The 16,595-nt window shown below is 37.0% G+C and overlaps 2 protein-coding genes across 2 annotated transcripts; both read left to right on the top strand.

Moving 5' to 3' along the window:
- Positions 1-391: 391 nt before the first annotated feature.
- On the top strand, positions 392-4,956 carry LOC144656037 (protein eva-1-like). Its single transcript, XM_078516265.1, has 3 exons — positions 392-564; positions 2,587-2,886; positions 3,524-4,956. The coding sequence occupies exons 1-3, from the start codon at positions 486-488 to the stop codon at positions 3,811-3,813; spliced, it is 669 nt and encodes a 222-aa protein (XP_078372391.1). The 5' UTR covers positions 392-485; the 3' UTR covers positions 3,814-4,956.
- Positions 4,957-8,209: 3,253 nt separating this feature from the next.
- Positions 8,210-12,614, top strand: LOC144656308 (uncharacterized). Its single transcript, XM_078516538.1, has 3 exons — positions 8,210-8,335; positions 11,470-11,781; positions 12,262-12,614. The coding sequence occupies exons 1-3, from the start codon at positions 8,254-8,256 to the stop codon at positions 12,612-12,614; spliced, it is 747 nt and encodes a 248-aa protein (XP_078372664.1). The 5' UTR covers positions 8,210-8,253.
- The last annotated feature ends 3,981 nt before the right edge of the window (positions 12,615-16,595 follow it).

Below are 16,595 nucleotides of genomic sequence, written 5' to 3'. Positions count from 1 at the left end.
AATGCTTTTAAGTGTTGTCGCATTTTTGAAAGGCCAGCATCTAATGTGATTCATAGAGATAGCAAAGAGATCACACGTTAATCTACAAGGTTTCACTGGTCCTAAAATATAACAAAAAAGAAAGAAAGAACATTAATAACAAAAAAAAATCCGCCTTCCTTGCAGCTAGACAATGTCAAATTGAATGTTGATATAACTTCATGTTGAAAAAGCCGTTTTCGATACAAACATCCACATCGAAAGCTGTTTGAAATGTATTATTTATAAACACACACAGTGACCTAAATGGGTGTAAATCACTGAAGGTGGCGAAATTTCATTGGAGCAAAACTACAAATCTAAGCGCATTCTTCATTAAAGCGTTTTCAGAGTGATAGTAGATTTTACTCAGGGCCCTGTTGTGCTATAGCCTGAAAGCAAATTTCATCTGCGGGATTAGTGAAAACGTTTAAGTGGTAAATTCATTGTAATCCCACTAGGAGAAAATGTATCGTTTATCTTATCTGCTATTTCAAGGCTTCTTTTTGTTCGCGATCCACGAGGATCTGCCTCTACTACATAATGGTAAGGCGTTCGTTTGTTGCTTCACCGGAGAGTTATCTGAAATATTGTCTTTGCTTTCTCTGTTGATTTTTAATTACGTGAACTATAAATTTTATGCTTTGATTTCAACTCATTTTGAAGCGTGAAGCGTTTTACGACACGTATTTACTAAGTTGAGTTAAATTTGAGCGGCAAGGATAATTTTTCGCGTTTGAACATGGTGGACTAAGGAATCCGTTCGTTTTTAACAATGTATAATTGGAAAGGCCATTGGTTTATTTTTGTAATTCTAGTTCTAGAGCTATCTGTATTTGCCTGAACAAAGCCGGAATTTACAAAAAATAATTTGCCACCTGATCTACCAGAAAAAAAGAGTTTGATTCCACTGTTGAACTACTTAGTTCATATTTCGTTCCTCTTACTAATAACGGAATTCGTATAGCAATGTCGAAACATTCTACAGTAAAGGGGACTTTTGTTGCAGAGGCAACGAATTCGCTGAAGCTCTTTCGGTTTTCCGGCTTCCATTATGAGACACTTCTACAATAACTCACTCCAATAATATGAAAACACTGAATTTGTCTCAAAGAGATTGGAGTATTTTTTCTTTGGAAGGATGCATACTTCTGACACTCAATTTGTTTTTCTTCGGTAATAGTTAGCAAGTCTACAAATAAGGATAATACAATGCTTATCAGTTGTGTAGGAAATAATTTATCTTGACTTTTTGTCGCTTGTCTCCAAAATTCTAATTTTATTTCAAAAGCCGAAGCCAAGACAGTTCGATTGTTTTGACTGCGCAGAGAACTAATGGAACCGCAAATATAAGTAATCAGTTCAGAACAAGTGTCTTTACAGAAGCCATGTTAGTTACGTTTATTTTGGCGTATAAAAGAAATTAAATGAAATTAAATAATTAGGATCTTTACTGATACAAATAGATTTGTTTTCCCTTCTAATAAAAATAAGTAATTTCTGGTAAGTTCGATTTGAGTTTAAATTCCGTTTTACCTTATTAATATAGAAAGTCTAAACGTTAATAAGCGAAAAATGTCAAGTGGAAAAACGTTTTGCTTACCTCCTATTGGGAAAAATCTCAGATGCAACATTTATCAGTTTCCCGCTGACTCTATGCTGTAATGCAACCAATGAGATTTACCAAACGTTATCTGTCTTTGAACGACATTCCATACCACATCAAAGCTGCAATCGACGTGCCTCCATTGGCTAAATTAGAAAATAACATTAATATGTGAAATGAAAGCACTGGATTCTTTCTTGAAAACAAATTACAAGAAGTATCAAAAATTAAAGTACGCGCGTCTCAGTTTACATTTTTAATAGTAGAAATTAAAATGAAACAAAAATAAAACTGCAAGTACTAATATGGAAGATGAAGAGTGTGTAAACCGTAAAATTGTAGTTTTATTACATTTCGATGCCAGAACGTAAATGAATTATGTCAATGGTGATGAATCTTGAAAGGATCTTAATCCTTCAAGTTTGTGTTCCTTCCTTTCTTTCTCGCTTCTTTGATCAACATTATTAACGTCAATCCACTTTTATTAACGGTTTTTTATGAAATATAATTATTTAGCTTTATAAAGAGGCTGCCTTTACAACGGCATCTGCAAATGGTTAGATGTCCTAGTGTTCTCGGATAAGGATGATTAAGTGTAGGCCCCGTCTATTGCATCTTCAGTGTTATAAAATTTTTTTTAAATATTTTTTTAGATAAAAAAAAAAAAATATAATTAAAAAAAAAAAAAAATTAAAATAAAAATAAAAAAAAAAAAAAAAAGAAAAAAAAAATATTGAAAAAGTATCGAAATGTGATAATATATGGACAGTAGGGGACGTTAAAGAACCCACACACTTATCGCAAAGAGTAGGACACGGAGTTCTCGGTGTTGTGGTCTGGCCTTGTTTATTGACCTGGTGCTTCACATAGGAGTTAACCTTATTGCACCTTTAATTTAAAATTTCTATGACTATGACTGTGACTTAAAACGTCAGCATTCTAATGCTTCCAATTTCCTTTAGGAGTAATTCGTCAAGTGGATGCCAGAATAAGAGGCAAATTCGCCTGCCAAGATGACGTCATGAATCTTGACTGCCGGCCATCGAAGGGGTTAACAATTTATTATGCAGAGTATTCCAGAAAGCAGGCCAGTGTGTGCAGTCGCGGAAATAACGCTGAATATTGTGACCCGGTGGATAAGACGAGCTTAGTTCAACAGCTTTGCGAAGGAAAGATAAAATGCAGTGTCACTGTGGACAAGAGAACCATGGGAGATAAATGTCCAACTGTGTCTAAATATCTGAATGTCATGTACGAATGCAGTAAGTACCTTTAAGTGATTAGTGAGTCTATAGTAAGGTTCATGTACACCCCAATTTAAGTCATCATATTCATCGTTCAGAAGACGTAAATTTAAGGTATTAAAAAACCCGCAAGGGAACTAAGGATGGTTATCGATGGCAAGGATTTAGGCGGGTTACTGATGATCCACAAAAAGAAACTGAAAAGCTCAACTGATTCGAGGGATTTGAGCAGAGGACTTATTGAGATGCCTGAAGTGGTAAAATGGGAACTGTGATTTGCCTATTTTTCACTGGGAAGATGGACTTGGGTCACTGTGACTGGGAATCACAAACAAAACGCAAGCATAGGACTGGGATTGAAAAATAGCTGAAAAATGGGATTTGTGCAAAATTTGGGCTAGGAAATGGGATTCATTTTCCCCTTCCTTCAGGACCCCCTTTATTACTAGATGGGAGCTGAAAGAGATACGGAACAGGAGGATAGGATACGGCCATGACATTCTGACCAATCAAATGGCCCTTGCTCAAAATACTCTTACTTCTTATTTAAACAATTAAAAAAATAAATAAACGTTTTTGACTGTATGGAATCAAAACGTCCTGATTTGGCCAGAGTTCTTCGATTTTTACACTCTCTACTTTTTGAACTCTTTAGAAACGTTCCCACCGTCGACAGAGCCTCCTTATGTACAAAACAAGTCCACTATGGTGCTAACAAGGCCTTCCACCACAACTTCACTCTCCAACCATTCAATTGGAAATTCATTCCACACGACTGGAAATCCTACCGAGAGGGTCTTCTACTCAACAGCAATCCAAACAAACGAGAAGGAGGAAGAATCAACTTCAGCTGTCTACGGTTTTGTGGTATACAATGGCGAAAGCGTTTGTACGATTTCTGGTTTATTTGTTGCTCTCACACTGGCCTTGATAATTCTCTTGTGAATTTATCCTTAAGATCAGAGCCTCGCGTTCTGCAACAATTAACTATTTTCTCTGGCATGTATTAAAACCAGGAACACCGGAACACCACGAAAAACCGGAACACCCAGAAACAACAAGGAACACTCCGGAACAACGGAATTTTATTGTATTTTTTTTAGGAATTTGACGGTATTTCAGCGGCATTTACTTAACCTGAAACGAAACGAAGCAAAACCACCGACACGAAATGAAACGAAACAGTTAGCTTTCACTCCGGTTTGCTTTCGGTTAGTTCCACTCTGGTTTCCTTGCAGTTAGCTTTTATTTGCTGGTTAGGTTTCGTTTGGTTTCGGTGGTTTCGTCGATTCGGGTTTTATAACATGCCGAAGTAAACCAACAAATAAAAACTAACCGCAAGCAAACCTGAGTGAAACTGACCGAAAGCACACCGGAGTGGAACTAACCGCAAGGAAAACGGAGTAAAGGCTTACCGTTTCGTTTCATTTCGTTCCGGTGGTTTTGCTTAGTTTTGTTTCGGGTTTTAGTATATGCCGCTAAAACACCCTCAAAATTCCGATAAAATTCCGGTGTTCCGGGGTGTTCCGTGGTGTTCCGGTGTTCCTGGTTTTAGTACATGCCATTATCTCTTGGCAACCGGAACCTTTAATGGCCTTAACTACTGGCTCTTGAATTACATGTCACTATTTGGCCCTTACTTGTGTACCTCTTTGTGTTTGATAGCTTGGAGTATTGTTGCGGCCAGTTTTCTTTTAATATTTTACCCAGAGGTATGGCTGTTTCGAGAAGTATTAGCCAGGCAACAGATATGGAATAAGCAGTTTAAAAAAGGTAGCAATTTATTTTAAGGCATTGATTGCCTTCTTATATAAGAGGTTCGAGCTTCTCCTAAATAGAGGTCAGTAACTAATAATAATAATACAAAAAATAATTCAATAATTGATTAACATAATGATAATTACAATAATCTTTTATTGGGAAACCAACGTAACGATAAGATGATTTACAGAGGTTCCTCTGAATCACAATAAAGACTTACTGAAATAAATAAAAAAAATTAGGAGAATCTAAAATTAATTAACTAAAATGTGTAAATCATTAATACTGATGTGCGGTGTAGTTGTAAATGTAAGACAACGCTAGTACTATTCAACTTAATTTTCATCGCAAAAGCGCAAGACCGAGTAATTGCGTTTAAGGAGAGAACGTTGCATGCCTGATCGCCAGAGAATATTGACCTGCTGCTACCAGTCTAGAAGCAGAAGACACACGGAGCGAAAGCATCTGCTCTAAAAATGACGAGTTTTGAAGTAAAGAAATTGATCGGACCAAAATGCTTTGTGAAATGGAACATCACACCGTGGACAGAAAGCTTGCATTCAGGAGGCTACAAAAAATGCGTTTGTTTAATCAATTTTGTCATTGTACACCGGAGTGGAACTAACCACAAGGAAACCGGAGTGAAAGTTCACCGTTTCATTTCATTTAGTTTCGGTGGTTTTGCTTAGTTTTGTTTGGGGTTTTAGTATATGCCGCTAAAACACCGTCAAAATTCCGATAAAATTCCTGTGTTCCGGGGGTGTTCCGTGGTGTTCCGGTGTTCCTGGCTTTAGTACATGCCATTATCTCTTGGCAACCGGAACCTTTAATGGCCTTAACTACTGGCTCTTGAATTATATGTCACTCTCAGGGAAATTAAGGCATGGGCCTAAATCTGTTTCTCCAAAAAGTGAGGGGGTGGTCTAACTTTTTAAGCATTTTAAATAACACGGAATAACCTTGGGACATTATAAACAGCAATAAGTCATGGAACCTTAAATTCTATTTTTGGTCATTTATTGTCACGTGATCTGTCAGAGTTATTTTTAGCTCAAAATTCTTTTTAACAAAACGGCAACACTTTTAATTATTTTTCGGTACCTGTTACTGGCTTTATGATGTTAAGACTATTAGATATATATCATTTCTGTGCTTGGAAATTTTAAGATAATTCGAAAGAAAAGTGTATAATAAGAAATTACTTTTAAAAGGGGACTGGGTACTAATGCAAAATGCCGTTATTTTTCAAAATTATTCAAAAATTTAACAAAGGCCAAGCACAGATCTTTTGTGTTTACCATTTTGATTTATCTGGTAGCAGTAAAATTAAATGGCGGTTGAAATAAACTGTTGCCGTTTTTTTTTTCAAGAGATTTTTCAAACTTTTTGGCCATAATAGGTCACGTGACTTAATTTGCATACGTAATCCATGTCAATATATCCAGATTTACCATCTTATTAGTCTGTCACAGTTTAAAGTTGTTAGGGATAAAGCATCAGAAGATAGACCACCCCCTATCTAATTTAGAGCAAAAATAGGAAGGCCCATGCCTTAATTTTCTTGAGCTATTTGGCCCTTACTTGTGTACCTCTTTGTGTTTGATAGCTTGGAGTATTGTTGCGGCCAGTTTTCTTTTAATATTTTACCCAGAGGTATGGCTGTTTCGAGAAGTATTAGCCAGGCAACAGATATGGAATAAGCAGTTTAAAAAAGGTAGCAATTTATTTTAAGGCATTGATTGCCTTCTTATATAAGAGGTTCGAGCTTCTCCTAAATAGAGGTCAGTAACTAATAATAATACAAAAAATAATTCAAGAATTGATTAACATAATGATGATTACAATAATCTTTTATTGGGAAACCAACGCAACGATAAGATGGTTTACAGAGGTTCCTCTGAATCACAATAAAGACTTACTGAAATAAATAAAAAAAATTAGGAGAATCTAAAATTAATTGACTAAAATGCGCAAATCATTATAATACTAATGTGCGCTGTAGTTGTAAATGTAAGGCAACGCCTATTCAGCTTAATTTTCATCGAAAAAGCGCGAGACCGAATAATTGCGTTTTAGACGATTACGTTGCACGCTGATCGCAAGGTAAAATTGACCTGCTGCTACCAGTCTAGAAGCAGAAGACACACGGAGCGAAAGAATCTGCTCTAAGAATGACGAGTTTTGAAGTAAAGAAATTGATCGGACCAAAAGGCTTTGTGAAATGGAACATCACACCGTGGACAGAAAGCTTGCATTAATGGCTACAAAAATGTGTATTTGTTTAATGGAGAATTCCCTCTTAATGTTTGTAAATGCGGCAGCTACTTGTCTCGCAACGTGTCTGTTCCTTGTATGCTATATGTTACACATTAAATTAAAAATCATCCATGTAACTTGCAAGACAAATTGAATGAAAGATTGCAGTGTATGTCAAGGACATTATCCCCTTCCATTCCCGATTTTTAACTATTATTTCTTCATCTCCTCTTTGTTTCTTAAAATGGTATCTTGACAATTTGATGGTTTGGTTCTCGTCGCGTTTCAGATTAATAGTGAAGGGTTGGGAAAGGTCGACTTAAAATTAGCACCACCAGGATAAATAAGAGCACTGTAATATTGCACCTATATATGGTGATGCACGGAAAATGATGTATGTATCTTTCAAACTAGTAATTCACTAGAAAAATTGTAAGTAAACAATAGCGATAATTTCATGTACAAATTAATGCATGTTACGTCAAATACATGGCTGTATTAATATAAAAAGTTTGCATTTATTATTTATTATTAAAATGTGTAAGATTTAAATACAGTGCCATATTTATTAGACAACGCTTTAAAATTTTAAAAACTGCAGACGTTTTTTTTTTGCCGTGTGACTTTATTCAGCACAGGGCTGCAATCTTGGTGATAATTTTGCTCTAAAAAATACAATTTTATTCCTTTCTGCTGTGTTACTGTGTTTTGTTAAGCTCATAAATGATGTAGTCAGCTGCTACAATTAAATGCTTTTTGCAAATATCCCTACAATTAATGCTAAAAGACCAATAGGTTATGATGTAACCAATAAGAGACCAAAATTGAGACTAGGTTGAAAATTAAGTCTTGTAAGGCAATTACAAAAAGACAAATTTTAATCATAAGACACTGCACCCCATTATGAAAAAAAAAAATTCATTGAAGCAAAGGTAATAGAAGTAATAGGAAGTTATGGAATCGATTACAATTTTCGGTGAACTTGTTTATTATTTCTGACACAGACTCTCACTTTTGACACTGTTCTTTGACCACAGCCTATTCTGCCCTATGTGTATTTTTCTTGATTTATTTATCCAGTAATTGATTTTTACTACAAAAAAACACGATTCATTTCCAAAAGTTTATCAAGTCGGCGTATTCAATAATGCATAACTCATTTAATTGATATTAATTTAAATGCATGTTAATGTGTTCCTTATTATGTAGCGAAATGTTGTACGCTGAGCCCAAGAAACAAGTCGGAGACTTTGATAACATTAGTGAAATTGCTTACAAATACTGAACTCGAGAAGTTCGAGAAGTTTGCTCTGACGGTGAAGTCATATAAAAGAAGAGCGGCTCAGCGTAATCGTTGCCAAAACATTCATGGCTGCTGGCAGTTTACTTCTTGTCATACTTCTTACACTGGCGTGTGCTAAGGCCCTTTTGCCAAACTCCTTACGTCATGGTAAGACTGAAAACGATTCTGTGTCACTTCATGTCGTTAAGTTGAGAGAATTCCTCGAAGAAGGCGGCGTCCTATTTTGTTGTTCACTATTAGCATGGTGTTTATAGACAAGAATTACTTTTTTTCTCTTTTGTTATTTTTGTGTTGAGTTCGTGAAATCTCAATTGCACAATTTATTAATTACTATTTGTTTTCAAATTTAAGTCGGTTGAGCGGTACATCCTTCTTGGGTGAATCTCATTCATTTTAAGAGTACAGGATGGCCAGAAATGAATTTGGATCATCTCTTGTTTCAAAATTATTTTTAGTACTTCGTTTACTAAAACGAAACAAGCAAGGAATGATAATTTTCTATTCTAATTTACATGAAAATATATTTTCCGATGTGGCTCACTAAACATTTGTGCATTAATATAAGATGTGAATTCATGGGATTCTACACCACAAAATACCTTGAATTTTTTACGGTGTACCACAAATAACGAATAACTCATGACGAGCTTTACTTAGGAAAAAAATCGCAGCATGAATTCATTCGAGGCGATATAGTACGCAAATTATTCTTGCTAGCAATAGGGAGAGTTCTATCAACACACGTAGTCGGCGTGTGTCCGCGATGCGATTATTTAACAAAGCCAATGTTGCTGACTCCGGCGCTCTCCGGCTGCAAAATAAAACAATAATGTTAAAGATGAGAGCTACAAAAATTGTAAAACAGTCACATAATAAAAATCACAATGAAAAATGCCACATAAACGATTAGAGAATGGTTCACGCTGGGTGAGGTGCTGAGAAACAGAGTGATCATCACGTACGAAAGGTCAGGTTTCATTTTGGGCAGCGGAATAAATTATAACGTTTTGCTGGAAACTCGCTTGGCGGCAAACTAGCTTTTGATATTAACAATTATTCTTTGAAATCATAGTCCCTCTACTTACTATGTTGAAATCGAGGCGAATAGCGGTAGAATACACCGAGCCGCGGAGGTCAGTATAATACACACGGAGTGATCTCGACAACAAGCGATCTAAACGTTAACAGTCGATTTAATTGATCATTCAATTCATGCGTGGAAAACGTACATACCAGCGGCACTGACCGCCATGCGCGAAACAGTTTATAGAATCTTCAAATTTCATGGCAAATCTATTAAACCTTCGATATAATCCTCGTCACAATCTAGCAAAATGGTTCTTGAAGACAATTCAAACCAGCAATCTGAATCAAAAACCTGCTTGCGAAACATTTTGACCGTTGAATCAAAGCTTTTGAAGTTCACTTGATCTGAATTATAAATTGAAAGAGCAGTTGGCGAAGGATCCACCTGAAAGTTTGGATTACACTGAATGTGTGCAGCCAGTTTTCACCACAGTTCTGAATAACCCTTGATGTTGCTGTCGATAAATATATACAGGCGATATTCATTTCTTCCGATGCCGGGCGAAGAGCGACTTGACGGTAAGCAAATGTTTATCGTTTTACTCGAGTTGTGTGGATATTGTGCTGCAAATTTCGAAAAATGTAGTCTTCTCTTACTTTGAAAACCATGAGGCCTAATTTCGTAGCCTCTTTTCTCTCTTCTGGTTCAGCATCTTCTACTATTCTTAGTATCTGCGATTTAGAAACGCCGACGAAACGCGAGTTTACGCCGCCCATTTTGTTTCAGTTTGGATCACGCATTATTCACTCCGTAGGGAGTGAGTAATACTCATTATTAAATTCTCAACCTCGAATATTGCATTTCTAGCCTTCTGATTGATTCACTGAATCCCGGTTATCAGCTCGTATACCTATGTTTGACCTTATATGGCGACAGTTCCATCAAAAAAATGATTTTAAACAGCAAATTTGGCGAGCTCTATGAGCAAGAAACAATCAGCGGTGCCTACAAAAACCACAGAAATGCCATAGTAAAATTAACTACGCAAAACAAAAGGATAGATGCGAAAAGTGAATAATACTTTTAAACGCACAACAAGAGCGAGTGAATAAAGTAGAAAAACAGCAAATAATTTACAAAAGAACGGCAAACTGACACAGTTTCATTCAGTGTACGTCATAAAAACTAGGCTCAGCACTTCAGTAACGCTTGTTACCTTTCAATCTTGATTTTGTCCTTTTATACTTCAATAAACCTGTTCCACTTTGAGCTCAATTTCGCTTCAAATAATATAGCAGTCTTGATGACAGCCGTGGAGCCGTAAAGAAGTACAATGTAAACACTTGCTTCGTTCGACTTGTAGTTTCCAGAAAAGCTTTTGCTTCGGATCTTCTCGTAAATCTTAACTGTTGTCACAATTTCCAGGGTATTTAGACGACTTTAGAGGGGATTGTTCGAGGAAAATCTTGGGAAGAAAACTCTCTCGCTCGCTTTCCTCGTATGTTTCATTCAACTGAAGAAGTGAACACCGCGCCAGAAATTTTCGCGCCTCCTCATACTATCACTTCGTTCACATCAAAATGAAATGTCCAGTGGATTTAAACTTGAGAAGAATTTAATAAAACAATTATTCCATTCGCCCTTGTTGGATACGAGTCATTATAGCCAACTCGGCGCTTCGCGCCTCGTTGGCTATTTACCACCTCTTATCCAACGCGGGCTCATGGAATAATTGTTAATTAGCCTGAGATAGCGAACCAATCAGATTGCTTGAAAAACCAAGATCACTGAGTGTGTATATACTAATCGATGTTGCTGTAAGATTTAATTTCGTGAGATAAGAAGATGTTTGAGTGTGAGTTTTCGCTTTACAAAATGACAGTCACAACCAATTGATGGAAAGGAAATACGCTTGTTCCGTCGAAGGCGAAAATTTTGTGCTACAGCGACTTGACACGGAACAATTACCTAACGACCATCGAGAACGGCTCTGCCTTTCTAAGCGTTTCGTGATCTTTCAAATGGTAAAGATTTTTCATTTGCGAACGTGAAATGAATTTGTTTGTCTTCGGTGGTGAAGGTTCGTTTTCTCCTGAACTGCGGAAGCAAACGTTCCTGAAAGCGGCTTTGTGCAACCAGGAAAATTGATATAAAATGCTTCAGTCGAGTTTGTTGATTTGAGTTCACGCACCATGGATCATTTATAAACACTCCTTTTCCAATAACCACTCTTAAAATTCTGTTTATTTGGTAGTATATAGATGCGAGGACGATATGGCTGGATTGACATGCGAGAAATACCCAGGAATAATCAAGATGTGGGATATCAAGTTTCCAAAGAAAAATGCAGATGTTTGCGGTAACTTTAATCCCATGTACAAGAAAAATCTGTGCTTAGCCTCAGAAAGTGACGAACAAAAGCTTAAATTTGAGCTAGGAAAATATTGCGACGACAAAAGAATTTGCAACATCCACTTGGCACATGGACTCTATGGAGGCATCCATCTTCCCTGCCGAGACCTGAACATCAATATACGCATTGAGATATTCTATGACTGCATTTACTGTAAGTTTAAAATGATGTCTTTTGCACACAAATAGGTCACATTGTCAATAATAAAAAGTGGTCGGCTAGGGTAGAAATATCAGACCATTTTTTTGTTTTTTAACTCATGATATCCCAGTGAGCACCAGCTCTTTTGAAGCCTCCTTAGGGAGGATCCCCGCCATGGCAGAGGAAGTTGAGGAGTAGGGGCCGAAACTGGCTTCCATGGTTTCTCCTGCGAGCTGAATCCAGAATTGGAGCTGCTGGCTGGGGAGCTCGGAAGTGTTTTATTACTTTTCATGGGAACGGGTGCAATGTGGTCACAATACTTGCTTCGTTGCTTCCCTAAAAAAAGGTAATTTGTTTTAATAAGGTCGCGTTCTGTTCACAAGCAGCAAAACCTTAACAAGTTTGATTATTTCCAAAAACCACAGATACTTCTTACTGTAGTATAAATATTTTCATGACTTCAGACTTACTTGCTTTGACGTCATTTTTCAGCCCCAGTTATTCCCACGTCCACCTACTCATCAACAGAACCATCTACAACCACTGAAAGCTCATCAGTCTCTTTGCCAGCGTTACCCAGTTTTCGATCAACCAATATCATGATAGAAACGTCCATACCTGTTAGTAAGACCACCATTAGTAGTGAAGCCACCGTAGCTCCAAGTGTGTCACCAACCACAACGGAAAACAATGGGCAACGATGGTCTCGTCGGCGTCCAAAAACCTGTAACTCTTCTTTTGCTCTCAGTCGTGATCCTGTTGAAAGCAACGGCTCAGATTTTCTCAGCTCAGTTACGCTGACAATCTTCAGTTTCTCGTGGATTGTGGTCTTAGTGAAACACTAAGAAAACAAATTGAGCTATAATATTAATTAGATGCTAATGTTTTGCTTCGTTTTATTAAAGTGTATATGACACAGTTTTTTTAAATTATGTTTATTAGTGAACTGGACTCACTACGCTCAGGTATGTGCACTGCAGGTATTTGCCTGATCGAATGTACGTGGAATGCTGATGGGAACATCGAAAAAAGAAATTCGAAATCTCTTTTTTTACTGCGTTTTCGCGCTCTAAAATCGTGAAATTTCACTTCCGGTTGGGTCCAAAACCGCGCACATTGGGGAGCTGGGTCTATTCTGCTTTTGACGTCATGGCCGATCTAGACCCAGCTCCCCACTGTGCGCCGTGACGTCAAACAAGAAAGCGCTCAGTGATACACTCAATAACCAAACGAACCGAACATGGAATTTTAAAGCTGCGACGGCATAGATTTTAAATCGCTAAAATCACAACAACACGTGCGCTACTTCTAAATTCATTTTGAGCCTAATACGTCAAGATTAAAAACCGCCTTTTTATTTTACTTACCTGTATATTTGCTGATATGATATATGATAGCTTTATTTTCACACGCTGTTTCCATTGGCTTTTTTAAAAATCTATTATTACACAAGTATCCCTCTAGACTTCACATCATTTATAAACTTCCAAGCCTTTAGCTTTTTTTCGGTTTTCCGGCAACCAAGCCGCAATCTTCCTTTGAAATTCCCTGTTCAATTTGTTTGGTTCTTGAATGTATCACTTGTTTGACGTCACGGCGCCCAATGGGGAGCTGGGTCTAGACCCGCCATGACGTCAAAAGCAGAATAGACTCAGCTCCCCAATGTGCGCGGTTTTGGACCCAACCGGAAGTGAAAATATTGCGTGTTTTAGGTCGAAAACGCGTTGAAAAAAACAAGATTTCGAATTTCTTTTTTCGATGTTCGCATCAGCATACCGCGTAGATTTGATCAGGCAAATAAAAAAAATCTGTCATATACACTTTAAGCTCGAGAAAAGCAGTAATGAACTATCATTGGGAATTTTAAAGTAGCTTGAGGGTGTCCCGTGTGCATTTTGGTAAAAGACTCCAATAAACGAATTAAAGCAGCCTCTAAGAAAGTATTGGTTTCAATCGGAGATCACTCCGAGTCAAACTTATTGTACCACTTTGAAACGCAGTGTAGGTAACTTTTGGCTGAGCCCTCAAAGCGGACCAACCCAAAATTCAACGAAGGTTAAAAGTTAGAAGTGAAAATGTGGAAGACATTGGCCGTTTTCACACTTGAGACTGACAAATCGTCTCAGACAGACAAATCGTCTTAATAATAATAATAATAATAATAATAATAATAGTTTATTCAAACTCTTTTGCAGTTAAAAGAAACTGAATTATCGAGTGACACTTACATGAAATGAAAAGTCTACTATTTACATTTAAAAATCTATCAAAAAAGGACTAATTACAAAAAGTATCGAAATGTGAAAAAGCTTTCAGCTCTCTTTGTCCTACATGTTATGTCCTACATCTTAGTGTGAAAACGGAACGGACACGATTTTAGACGTACAAGTCGTCTGAATTTGTCCGTCGATTTGGCCGTCTAGGAAGACGATTTTTCGAGGACGACTTGGTCGTCTAGACGGAAAAGTCGTCTAAAAGGCGTCTTAAATTCACACTAGACGAAAAAATCGTCAGATTACTTGTCTGTCTAGACGATTTTTCTATCTTCTAGTGTGAAAACGGCCATTAAAAAGAAAACGCTATAAAAAAGAGGTGGCAAACGGAATTACGTCTGATAAACTAATAAGTGGATAACAATTACAGTGGTATCCCACACCAAATTTTAAATTTAAATTTTTTTATTTTATTTTAGATTTTATCACAATTTTTCTAGTTTTTAGGGTTGCACCTCGCATGGGCAACGTTTGCCGTTTCCGCAATTCCTATTTGGTCCTTTTTTTATACCACCATTTATTTTTATATATTATTGTATTTTAAATATTGAGACCAATGAAGTTGATATAAAAACCATCGCGATTTTTCTCTCCAATAAAAAAAATCCTTTTCCCTTCCCTAAGTCAACACTGCAATTTTACCCTCGATTTCTTGAGCTACCCGATTTTCTTTCGTTTCGCTTGGAGGTCAATGGCGGTTCGAAAGAATCGGGACTCCACTTTATTAAATTTTTGGTGTATATGCGGCGTACAAAGTTAATTTCTTTGTGACTGTCTTAACTTTTGGACTTAAAGTTGAGGGTTTCAGAGTTTGATACATTTTTAAGTGGGCGTTTGGCGGGAACTGAGTGCATTCAGTGTGTTTGACCGCTGTGTGGGCTCACCTACATTAAATTATTGCAATTGTTTTTAACTACATGAAGTTGTGGGCCTCCAGCCCCGCGTAAAACCTCAATTCAAAACAATTATCACGTGAATCTAGCTAAAACTAATATTCCTTACTTTTTCCTTGGAAATTATAACATTATGGAGTAGCTAAACGACAACTGCAAGATTACATTTAACAATGAGAATAGAAATTAAAGAAACGTGCTTTCTGAGGTTGCTGATTAAAATAGTTATTCAAAACTTTGTTGTTTTAACACCCTATGAAATCCACATGATAAATATACCCTTTAAATAGCCTAATATTTAACCCCCCAATATAAATTGCTATCATAATGATAAATAATAATAAAAGCTTTATTAACGTGTTAAAATTCACTGCTGAGAGGAAACCCCATTACTAACTGTAGACATCTACAAGATACTTATTATTTACGAATTACTTGTAAAATTATTTACTTAATTAAATATTAAAAATGTTTCCTGTTACCTAAGTCTTTTTTGACTAAGTGTCATATAAGGCCTCCGTTCCACTCGGTCTGCCGCTAGTCTTCTACCTCAGTCCAGGACTCCCAGCCCATTACATTTCTGTCTTTCTCTTATATACGCCTCCACACGCGGAGCGACTATTCCCCCCTCGAGCTCAGGGGGGGGGGGGGAGGGGGGGAGGGGCGAGTGACAGACAGGGGAATTACCTCCAGCTATAGAGGCTAGCTGCGAATAAGGCATATGGCAAATAAGCAGTCATGGACCAAATGGCGAGCTCCATATGACTAAGAGATTGCCATCTTAAGGCGAACCAGAAGCCCTTGCCAGTCGGTGAGACAATTACTCACATAGCAGAGAGAAACTCTAATTTCTAACCCGGGGCAGATGAAGCTTGTCAGCATTGATAATGAGGGAAGGAAATCATAACAGAAAACATTGAACCCTGACCCATGCTAGAGGTTGGGCGTTGAGGGCTGATAATCTTCTCCCGTAAAAATCAACCTATTATAGAAACCACTAACAAACAAATTAAAAATAACAAATATTAAACCTATATGTATGCATATAAAGCAAAAGATATGAATTTCTAAGTCACTAATAATGTAAAGTACAAGCCTCACAGCGGAAATTGTTAACGAGGGCAGTGAGATCATAGTTGCGTATTACGTTTTTAAGTTGATTTAAATGATAAAGGTTTCTGATTAGACAGGTTAGATTGTTCTACAGCTTGGTCTTAGAATTCTAAGACACTGAAGTGAGTATTTACCGTAAGTTACTGAGGAGAAACGAGGTAGAACGAACTCCCCTTTTCTTAAATTTTAGAAGAGCATAATAAACTAACTGACTAAAAATCTTCTGAAATTAAAAATAAAATTGTATAGCTACTTAGAATTACGTACGACAGTTTACGAAAAATTCGCGGGATTGATCAAGAGCTAATTCAATTGGCCATTGTTAAGTAGTGCTTTGTGTTTCCCTGTTTCGCTTTCTAAGTGGATTTCTCTTTATGGTTGCTAGTATAACTTCTATGGCTATCGTTTAAGAATTTTGTTTTATGTCGACCATGGCGTCTATCCTTAGCTATTCAGGTACTTCGTTTGCGTGACCCATTTATTATAACCACTTATAGAAGTAGTGGGCGTTAGTTAGTTAGTTAGTTAGCCTGCAAGAGACAGGACA

The sequence above is a fragment of the Oculina patagonica genome, chromosome 6 (assembly GCF_052425735.1).
Source record: "Oculina patagonica isolate OP01 chromosome 6, crgOcupat, whole genome shotgun sequence".
Lineage (NCBI taxonomy): Eukaryota > Metazoa > Cnidaria > Anthozoa > Scleractinia > Oculinidae > Oculina > Oculina patagonica.
Note: the sequence above shows the minus strand (reverse complement) of the source record. Positions and strands in the feature narration are given on the sequence as shown.

What these genes read in the sequence shown, in the direction of transcription:
- LOC144656037 (XM_078516265.1), top strand. Translation starts at nt 486, where the DNA reads ATGTATCGTTTATCTTATCTGCTATTTCAAGGCTTCTTTTTGTTCGCG. An exon ending in TCTGCCTCTACTACATAATG is followed by an intron (nt 565 to 2,586) that starts GTAAGGCGTTCG and finishes AATTTCCTTTAG; the next exon opens with GAGTAATTCGTCAAGTGGAT. An exon ending in GAATGTCATGTACGAATGCA is followed by an intron (nt 2,887 to 3,523) that starts GTAAGTACCTTT and finishes TGAACTCTTTAG; the next exon opens with AAACGTTCCCACCGTCGACA.
- LOC144656308 (XM_078516538.1), top strand. Translation starts at nt 8,254, where the DNA reads ATGGCTGCTGGCAGTTTACTTCTTGTCATACTTCTTACACTGGCGTGT. An exon ending in GCCAAACTCCTTACGTCATG is followed by an intron (nt 8,336 to 11,469) that starts GTAAGACTGAAA and finishes TTTATTTGGTAG; the next exon opens with TATATAGATGCGAGGACGAT. An exon ending in ATTCTATGACTGCATTTACT is followed by an intron (nt 11,782 to 12,261) that starts GTAAGTTTAAAA and finishes GTCATTTTTCAG; the next exon opens with CCCCAGTTATTCCCACGTCC.